General features: G+C 43.0%; 1 protein-coding gene across 1 annotated transcript; it reads left to right on the top strand.

Moving 5' to 3' along the window:
- Positions 1-7,553: 7,553 nt before the first annotated feature.
- Positions 7,554-8,055, top strand: LOC102987585 (signal peptidase complex catalytic subunit SEC11A-like). Its single transcript, XM_024126557.1, has 2 exons — positions 7,554-7,889; positions 7,951-8,055. Exons 1-2 carry the CDS (start codon positions 7,554-7,556, stop codon positions 8,053-8,055), a joined length of 441 nt encoding a protein of 146 aa, XP_023982325.1.
- The last annotated feature ends 2,768 nt before the right edge of the window (positions 8,056-10,823 follow it).

The following is a 10,823-nucleotide window of genomic DNA, read 5'->3' as shown; positions in this document are numbered from 1 at the left end:
TGGCCAAAGAGCCCTTTACAGAACTTCCAGCCTAGTAATTTTGGGTCTTCTTTCCAAGGAGCCCTAAAGTTCCCCAAAGCTGCCTTTGTGTCAACTGCAAGGGCAGAGATGGGACTACATAAAGTCTTGAAGTCCCTGCTTCACCTACAACAGTTCTGATTTTGTTCTCTTTCACATCTTGGGATCCTTTTAATGATTTATTTTAAGAAAAGGAGTAGTTCTGCTTAAAAAATGCTTGAATACAATTTCATTTTTTTTTGACATAGACAAACTGGGTCCAAGAGATGAACAGTGAAACTGATTGCTTCAAGGTCACCAAAGACTTCGGTGTTGCCAAATCCGATCATCTTCCTAGTTGACCTCTTGGCAGCATTTGACCCAGTTTACCACTCCCTCCATTTTGAAACGCTTTCTTCTCTTGGCTTCCATGACAACATACTCTTCTAGAATTTGTCCTTTGATACTGGCTTCTACCTCTTGGTCTCTTTTGTGGGCCTCCTATACTTCATTTCCAAATGCTGTTCTTTCCAGGGCTCTGCTCGGGGACTATATCTCTTCTTCAACTGCATGTGCTTCCTGGGTGATCACACCTACTCCCGTTGCTTTAAATGCTGTCTGAACGCCACTGATGCCTACTTGCATATCTGCAGTCCAGACCTCTCCCACTGGACTCAAGCATTGTACATCCAACTTTCTGTCTTTTGCACTTGGATGTCTGCTGGGCATCTCAAACTTAACATTTTGAAGACCTCTTGAATCTCTCACCTCCAGTGTATACCTTGTCCATCTGTCCTATCCAGTAACTGCAGCCTTCCATGTCACCTTGTATATGGACTAGAGTAGTATTCCTGGCTGTGCAATGTGTGGCCAACAGGATTGCCTCAAATACTCTGGACAAAAACTTAGTAGCCATCCTGGATTCTTCTCTTTCTCTTGCTCCTACATTCAGTTGATCAGTATCAGAACTCTGGTTCATCAAATCCTTCTCCACAGATGCCATCTGAACTTACGCTATTCGTTTCTCACCTACACTAATGGAACAGCCTCTTAACTAGTCTCATTGCCTCTTCTCATGCCTCTACTTCCCTCATAATCCATTATCTCTACAATAGAATTTTCTAAAAGTGTAAATCAAACCATATTCCTCTCCTGATCAATACCTGTCAATAACCACCTGCTGCACTTAGTATAAAATCCTCATTCTTTCCTCTGGCCTATAGGGTCCCTGCTTTCCTCAATGACCTCAGATGGTACAACTCTTATCCTCACTTCCCAAGTTCCAGGCACAAAGGCTTTCTTCTGATACCTGGAGCACTCCAGGCTCAGTTTCACATTGAACCCTTATAGTAGCTGCCCCTTATACCTGGAATGTTCTTCCCCTAAGTCTCAAGCTCAAGTCTAAATGTTATTGTTGACCTTCGGAGAAGCCTTCCTTGACTTACTTTTCCTTTTTTTTTTTTTTTTTTTCTTTTTTTTTTTTGTGGTAGACTTACTTTTCAATTGTAGCCTTCCCAGACACTTTTTAACATGTTTTCTTGTTTCATTTCAATCATAGAACTTACAACTCTCCAACTTTTCTTTTTTCTTTCTTTTATTCACTGTTGAATGCACTTTCTCCCTCTAATCAAGGTCTATGAAAATAGAAACCTTGCCGATTTTGTGCAGTGCTTTCTCCCCAGCCCCTAGAATAGTGCCTGGCACATGATTGATGTCAGCAAGAATATATTGAAGGTGACTTGTCCAAAGACACACAGCCCTAGTAGAAAAAAGACTCTGATCAGGCTTCTAGACCCCTACTTCACAGAGGGACTCATAAGATTAACTTTAAGCATCTCTGTTCAAGATATTGTTTTATGGATTTATACAATGTTTTCTTTCCATAGAGTGAAAGAAAGAAAGAAAGTAATTTCCTTGAGTTATAATCTCTGGAGTCACGAGGATATTTTACCGCCTAGAAAATAATCAACTTATTCAATGAACATTTATTGAGAGGCTAGTACCCAGAACTGTTAGGCACGAAGAATAAAAGCATGAATAAGAAATAGTCCCCACCCTGTTCTCTAGACAGGGAGAGAGAGACACCTAAACAGATGATGACAGTATTAAAATTTTAGTGGACACAATAATAATAGCTAATACTTACTGAGCACTTATTGTGAATGGGGTACTCTTCTGAACGTTTGAAGAGCTTAACACATTTACTCCTCATAGCAATCCTATGTAGTATTTACTATTATTCCCTTTGTTTTGCAGCTGAAGAAATTGAGGCATAGATTAGGTAACCTGTCCAAGGTCAGAGAATGAGCATGTGTAGAGTCTGTTAATCTGCTATGGACTGCATCCTGTTAGTCACTATGCTATACTGCCTCCCTCATAGAGCTGTGTGGAAAGTGATAGGAACATAGGGAATTATTCCCTCCATCCTTGGTGGAGGAAGGGAAATTCAGTGAAGGCTTTACTGTGGAAATAACATATGAGCTTGGATCTTGAAAGAAGAGGGGGATTCTCCCAAGGGAGAAGTTGTGGGAGCATGAAAGGTAAAGAGAACAGCTCGTGCAAAGCCACTGAGTTGTGAAAGGGCCTCTTTGTCTCAGAAACTGTGAAATTCAGTGTGGCTGGCACATTGTGAGTAGCAGAGAAGGGATGGGAGGTAAAACTGGAGAGAGATGCGGGGACCAGGATGCAAGGTTTCTTCTATTGAGGGTTAAGGAGAATGAGTTTTCCACCCAACGAGAGCAAGTGGAGACTTTTAAGCCAGTGAATTACACATTCTAAACTTGCTTTACAAATGCCACATCCTTCACGCAAAGGGTGGACAGGAGAAGGGGAAAAATTAGTAGCGACACTATTTAGGAAGTACCTGCAGTGGCCCAGACGGGAGATGCAGAGGGACTGCTGGGCACCGTGGCCCCTATCTCCTGCAGGTGAGCAAGGTGTGTTTGATGCTACACGTGGAAGGAGAGGAAGAGCAGCTGCTTGGGGCAAGCTAAGCATGTTGGCCTAAGGCGTGTCTGGGGCCATTTCTCCAGCAACCAGGGAGGTCAGCAAAGGCTCAGCTGCCCCACCCTCTGACTCCAGCCAGATGTTGCAAGGGCTCAGGGGACAGAGCCTCTTAGACACTGCTGTGGCTTCAGGCCTTGTTAGGAAAAGGCTGTTATCTTCTTGGTAGTGCCTGTGCCTCAGCCCAGGCACAGAGTGAGGTCAATGCATTTTTCTCCTGCCTGTCTGTCACTGTTCTTTCACAACAGGTTTGAAAAACATGCTGAGGTCATAGGAGAATGTGTTAACGTGTTTGGTGGATTATTATCATTCTGTCATTCCTGTAATTGGTTAGAGGGGATGAGTTCTTTTGGTATTTAGACAAGCAAGCATGGGTATTACCATTATCTCTCTCTACAGCTGATGCATGGAAAGGATCCAAGAAGCAAATATGAGTATCAACTGATATTTCATCAGTTGTCTTTTCATAAACTTCCCTTACCTCTCCTCACCTGAGGATTTCACAGACCCTTATCTACATCCCCATTGCCCTCATGGTAAAACATCTGAGGACAACATCAGAGAGTTTAGAGGAAAAATGGCTGAAGGTGATTTGCTCCCAGTATCCCTTGCTGGTTTTAAAGAAATTATATATTTCTTCTACTAAGCACCTGGAAGGCTGGATATTAGCTTTATTTCAACTCTTGATCACAATGTCTAAAAATATAGTAGCTGCTATTGGTACAGTGATCATAGCAAAATCTCTGTGTCATTGACTTGGTCACTTTTGTGCTTCAGTATATTGTGATTTTTATCTACATAAAACATGCTTGTAGATAGCTGCAAATGTTTTTAGACTTAGAGATATTTTACCAGCCTGGGGACTCCACTGATTTTGCCACATTAGGAAAGGATGTGAGCTATGATGTTGGAGGATTCCAGTACATTGAAGGACTGTCACAAAGATTAAATATGTTAAAAGGATTGTGGTTAGGATTGTTTAGGGAAGAACTTTTAAAAAGTGTGTTTGAAACACAAGTTATAGGAGTCATTTTAAGGAGAAAAAATTCCATTATGTACTAACTTTGGGATGTGGTGGGTATTTTTTTGTCTTGGAGATTCATAATATAACAAAGAAACTGTGTTTTGTCCAATTTTGTTTAAACATAGCATTTGCTTATGCTTATAGAGACCATGGGGTGTGTGTGTGTGTGTGTGTGTGTGTGTGTGTGTGTGTGTGTAAAACAGCGCAAGGAATTTGTAATGAATGATTTTCTAATGTTTCTAAAGCATGCAAGGCACATGATCACAACCAATATTCTGTCCTAGGTGTGGATTTTCCATTCAGGTTCTACTGACATTAGCTCTTTTCTTAGAGACCTTTCCAAGCTTTAGGTGGTCGGTTGTAAGTTCACTTTCATGACTTTTTCCAGTCTCAGATCTCCCATACCACGTATCACGTGTGTGGGAAGAATGTTCTAGGTTTTATTCTACCTCCTGTTCGCTTTCCACTTGCTAGTTAATTGGACTACACCATCAGCAAGTCCCCCTCACACCACTTTCTCAGGCCATAATTAAGAAATTCAAATGCCAATTGCAAAGATTTTTCTCACATGCTTTTACCTTTTTTGAGCCAGTTGATAATTGTTTCAAAATCATTTCACTCTGGGAATGCCAACTTAAGGTTTCAGGATATTAAAGTACCAAAGTTGTATTCCTAGTATCTCAACCACCACTTCTCTGCCTCTATACATCCCTCTTTCTTTCTTCCTCATCCAAATAATAAACAAGCTGCTATCTATTAAACATCTACAATGCACTCTGTATATTTTATCTCATTTGACCTTTACAATGGAGATTGGGAGCAGTAGCCCCATTTTACCGTTGAGAAACCAAGGCTCAGAGAGGTCAAGATACCTGCTTAAGGTCACACAACTAGTAAGTGGCAGGATAAGAAATTGCATTTGAAAAAAAAAAAAAAAAAAAAAAAGAAATTGCATTTGGATTTGTCACACTCCCAATTTTGTATCACTTTCTGCCCTCCTGTATCTCAAACTTGGTATGGGTACCCCTGGATGAGAGCACATGTAAAACTGTTAGCAGTCATGGGGACTCTACTAGACCATCCACACTATACACTACCTAAACATGATGGGGAGGAAGTAAATATTTTAAAATAGCCTCATGGTAAAACAAACTAGCTCATAATATGGGCTGGAATACATATTTTCAAAAAAATTTTTAAAGATGGAACTGAAACTGCAATGAAATCTTGTGCTTTTTGAGGGAGCTTTGAGTCAAGTTCCTAGACTCCTAAGAAGATCAGTTTGTTCTATATGGTTCTGTATACCATTAGGGTTACACCATGGAAAAGAAACTTTGCTTATACCTTGCTACTCCCCCTTGCAGAAAACATTACGTAAAGTTCTAAACTCAGTTCTTGTCTAATATTTTTCTAAATTTTATTATAGTGGTTTCCTCCATTCACATGGTCCTATCTCTAGCTTCCAACCTCTCTTTTGACACATACCATTGATTTGCTTATTCATTAGTTCATGAGAACTTGACTGTGCACCTATTAATAACCTACAGCATATCTCTACCTCCATGTGTGTCTAGAAACATCTAACAAAACACTTAAAAATGAAATTCCTTATTCACCCCTTCTAAAATGTTCCTTCTCAAAAAATTGTACTGCTCTTTTTCCAATCATTCATGCTTGAAACATGAAAATTCCCTTGGACTCCACATTTGCCTTCATCATGACGTTTGTAGAGTTGGACACATCAGCGGCCTAGTTGTCACCCTCCTTTTCCTTTGTGGCTGCCCCAGGTCAGTCCCTTATTGGTCCTTGCTTAGATCAGTGGTTCTCAGATGGGCAATTCTGCCACCCCCCCCCCAATACCCAGGGAACAGTTGGCAATGTCCAGAGACATTTGTCTGTCACCACTGGCATCTAGTGAGTAGAGGCCAGGGATGCTGCTAAACACCCTGTAATGTATAGGACAGCCCCCTACAACACTGAGCCCCCGAAATCAAAAGTGTTGTGGTTGAGAAACCCTGGCCTGGTCCATGGGAAAATCTTGTTCACTGGGCTCCTCCTCTCTGCTTCTGCTTCATCTTCCATGCAGCTGCCACCTTAAGGCTTCTAAAGCATATATCTTCTGATGTCATCCCACTGCTGACACCTTCAATGGTTCCTAGCAAACTTCTAAGCCTGTCATTCAAGATTCTCCAAAATAGTTCTAGGCTTAGTTCCCACTCCCTCCCTTCATGGCACACCACCATACCGCACTTCTTACACCTGGCCCTCTCCCAGGCGGTATCCTCTACCCTTGAAGGCTTTATTGTTGTCTTCCTCACCCTCACCCCTCCTATCACTGTCCATCAAAATCCTGCCCCTCCTTCCAGCCCAACCTCAAAGGCTATCTTACTTTCTAAAGCCTTTCCTGATGCCCCCAAATGGCATGAACTCTTCCCAGCTCTTCTCTCTATGGGCTGCCACCATCGCCAAGTTGTATTCCCTTGAGGACGGCAGCTGCTCCTGGCTGCGTACACTCAGATCCCCACGACGCTGAACCTCACCTGGCATTTTTCAGAGTGGTCATTAAGAGGGGAGAATTGGGAGGAATGTGGAAGGAAGTAGGCATTCACACAAGGAGAGGCAGAGGGGAGCGTGCAGGAGGAGCACAGGGGGTCTGATCACAGCGCTGAAAGCTGACGGCTCAGCTTCATCTGCTTTTTGAACTTCCATCTTCCATCATGAGGTCACTGCAGCTGCCCCAATCCACTCCTCCTCTCCCCCCTCTTCTTCCTTCCCTCCTTCTTTCCTTCTCTCCCTTCCTTCCTTTCTTTCTTTTAGAACATTCATTCTCAAAGAAAGGAGCAGTGATATTACTACCAAGGGGATAAAAATCAATTCTTAGAATATGAAAAAAAACCCTTAGCTATTACAATGGTGTGTGGCCCTCCAAAGCTCCACCCTACCCAAAGAAATCTTATTAATTTCTCTCGTTAGGGATAATTTACATTTTAATTTATGTTTTCTCTTTGCGGGGGGATGGGGTGGTGGCAATAATTTTATTTCAAGGTTGAGAAGCATTGTATTCGACGTATTAGAAACATTCCATAAGGTGAAGGGTATAAGCATAATGTGCCTACGCACACATATGTTTTTAAAACCCATGGGAAAAAAAATAAAACCCATGGAAAATTTTTTAAAGGCTCAATTCTTTCATTTGTAAATAATTAGAGAAAATATAAAGTATTGCAACTTTGGTTGTGATTCACTCACATACTACTTTCTCCATTTTGTCAATAAGAAAAATGAGGCGCAGAGAAATGAGTGTATTCATTCATCAAGATCTCAGTGGAGGGGGTCCTGTCTAGTGTGAGCCTGGACCGTGTGCCAGCCGTTCCTCCCGCAGGTCACATCTCGCCCTCTCTTCTGCCCGTGTCCCCTCGGCGGCCCTGCCACGGCATCGCTCGATTGTTTGGATGATGTGCAGTGGGGGAACACGCGGCAGCTCTATTAGCAAGTCCCACATTTTGGAAAGATTGTCTCCTCGGCACCAATGCTCTGCAAGGGGCTAACGGTTATAACTGGAAGTGCAAGTCCAATTGTGGTGGTACTCAGTGGCAGCATGGAGCGCGCATTTCATAGAGATTTTCTCTTTCTAGCAAGTCGAGTTGAAGATCATCCCGTAGGAGTGGAAGAAATTGTTGTTTTTAGGACAGAAGGAAGAGACGTTCCTAGAGTTCACCGAGTCTTGAAGATTCATGAAAAGCAAAAGGGACATAGGAAGTTTCTGACCAAAGGAGATAACAGTGTGGTTGACGACCGAGGCCTGTATAAACAAGGACAGCATTGGCTAGAGAAGAACGATGTTGTGAGGAGAGCGAGAGGATTTGTTCCTTACATTGGGATTGTGCCCATCCTCGTGAATGACTGTCCTAAATTTCAGCGTGCAGTACTCTTTTTGCTGGGTTTATTTGTGCTGGTCCATTGTGAGTAAGAAGTCTGCCTTGCTGTTCCTGGAAGATGCTGTACTTTTTGTTCCTGAATGTTTGGAGTAGATACCGATCTGTGGTTGGTGGAATGGAGAACACATGTTGGCGCTTCTTGGTAGCCCTGGTTTGCATTAAGTTTATGTTTCCACGCCAGAGTACGTGTGGGCGGGTGCATGTGCACCACAGCGTGCACTCGAGGGGACTTTCAATCACAGAATTCCATATGTTGTCATTGTCACACTTTCGCATTTTTTGTACATCGGTGAATTTTTTCTATTAAAACGTTGAGCCAAAAAAAAAAAAAAAATCTCAGTGGAGTGCCTATAAATTCATAGGGTTTTCAAGGTTTAAGAGAACTCACTCGAGTAAAGTATTGATACTTGGGAGCAAGACGGCACATGCTAGGCATCAGTAATATAGCCACTAGCGTCAGCATTGTTATTATTGTTTTTACTGCATTCCAGGCTCTGAACTGAGGCGCTGGGAATAAGACGATGGTGGAGAAACAGACATAGTCTCCACCCTAATGTAGCTCACACTCTAGTGGGTGAGATAGAAAATCACCAAAGGATGTATAATTGCAAACTGTGGGGAGTTCAGGGAGCCATGAGAACATATAACAGGAGGAACTGATTTAGTGGGGGGAGGAGGTGGGGGAGGACTGAGGAAGGCTCCTGAGTGCAATGATAATGAACTGGGATCTGAAGAATGAGTTAAGTGGGTGAATGAGGATGTGAAAAGCACTCCCCTGGGAAGGACCAAAGTATATGGAGGCTTCTGGGAGGAGGGGAGCATGGAGTGTTTGAAAGACAGAAACACCAGCGTGCCTGGAGCCTAGAAAGCAAGGCAGAAAGCGAGTCAGGATGAGTCTGCAGAGGCCTAGACCATGAGAGGAGATTTAGTTTTATCCTAAGATAAATGGAAGCTGTTGAAGGGTTTTAAGTCAAGGATTGATGTGCTATGACTTAGGCTGCTGTGGAGAAAATGGATTGGGAGAGGATGAAAGGAAGGGGAGTGATCATTTAAGAGTTCTTGCAATAGTTCAGGTCTAAAGTGATAGCAGTGAAGATGGAAATAGGTATACAAATTTGAAGATGCTTAGAAGGCAGAAGCAGTAAGAATGGATTACATGTGGAGGGTGAGTGAGAGGGAGGAGTCATGGACAACCCCTGAGAGTCTGGCTTAGGGAACTGCATGGACTGTGGTAACATGTCTGAGGCCACTAGTTAGTAAACAGCAGAGCCAGGCCTATAATCGAAGGCTTAGATCAATGTCCTAAAACAGCATAGCTGGTTCCAGTGGCTGGGCTTCATTTACTTCTGCCCAAGTTCCTGTTGAAACATTGTACTCTTGGATATGAACCTCATAGAAAAGGTCTTCCAAAGTTGGAAGCATCTAACAACCTCGGATTGGATTTAGGGAAAGTGAATTAAAATTCCTGTAGCATGGGCGGGCCACTCAATATTGCTGAGCTGGCACCCTCATTCTGTTAAATACAGATAGTTAAAATACCCATTTCAAAAGGTAGTTGTGAGGTAGGGGTTAGAAGAGGTAGCGTCAGTCTACGATGGGTACATCTGAACTTGGACCCTGGGCACCACGTTCCATCTTGCTCCTCTAGTCACAGGTGTGTCTTTTCCTTTGTAGGTTGTTCCTGTGACATGTGGGCCAAGAGGAACTTTGGGCTGGGTGTCTTTTTGTGCTGGTGTCCCAGGTGAAGTCAGCTGCATTTTCCTGCATGTTAGAGGCTCAGGAAATCTGTCCCTCACCATCACCAGGTGGGCCACCAGACTGTTCTCTGTGCTTGAGGTCTGAAATCAAAATGGTAAGTTAAGAGCCTAAGGCAGATGGTCTCGAAGTTTATAGTGCATAAAAGTCACCTTCACCTGTGATGGCTTTTTAAAATATAGATTCCTGGGTCCCACCACCCTAGGTATTCTAATTCAGAAAGCCAGGATGAAGCTGAGGAATCTATTTTCATAAGCTTCCAAGGGTGAATCTAAGCCTGGAAAGTTGTCCATTTGGCTGCAATTCTCTGAGGGAAGAAACTCTGTCAGGTTCACTAACCCAGGGCCCAGTAGGGTACTAAATAAACATTTGAGTTCAATTGAATGAACACTGAATTTTGTCAAATTGAATTACTGTGTTGTGGCCCTATTTTCCTTCCCATTGATCCCAAGTCAATTGCTGAGGAATCTGCTAAGATTTCAGGAACGATAAATTTTAGCGAGAGGAGCGAGGTTCAGGAAAATGTGTGTGTTTGTATATGAGTGTGATATGAGGGGTTATAGCAATCCGCAAGTTACTACCAAGCAGGTTAAAAGGATTTGGGATTCTCATTTTTAAGGACCTCCTGCTGATGGGACTCCATTTCATGCACCCAATATTTTTGTGAAGCTATGTAATTAAACGTAAATTAAGTCAGCCCCGGGCTGAACAAGGCACATTATCTCACCCCAAGGCATCCTCCCTGGAGCCAGGTGGCTAAATTCCAGGGGGCCCCTGTGCCCTGAAGGCAGCTGCTTGAGGGCTGTCCAGCTTCTTCTTGACCACATAGGGTTTCATTCCCTTCCCTATGCCATCTCTTCCACAGCAGCCCATCCATACATTCCCCCCGCCCCCTGCCCTGGCAGTACTGAAATCGTTTATTGCTTGTGAGAGTGAAATATTGCAAGACCTGGAGCAGAACATCCCTCCAAGCTTGCTCTTACTATCCCCACACACGTGGCCCCTGACCAGCTTTCCTATATAAACTCATGTCCTGATACATATTTGAAAAGCAAAACTTAAATCATACACTTGGTAGACATATGATTTTAAAATACCATGAACAA

Source organism: Physeter macrocephalus, chromosome 9 (genome assembly GCF_002837175.3).
Source record: "Physeter macrocephalus isolate SW-GA chromosome 9, ASM283717v5, whole genome shotgun sequence".
NCBI classification, from domain to species: Eukaryota; Metazoa; Chordata; class Mammalia; order Artiodactyla; family Physeteridae; genus Physeter; species Physeter macrocephalus.
The sequence above is the reverse complement of the archived record's forward strand: the minus strand, read 5'-3'. Positions and strand labels throughout refer to the sequence as shown.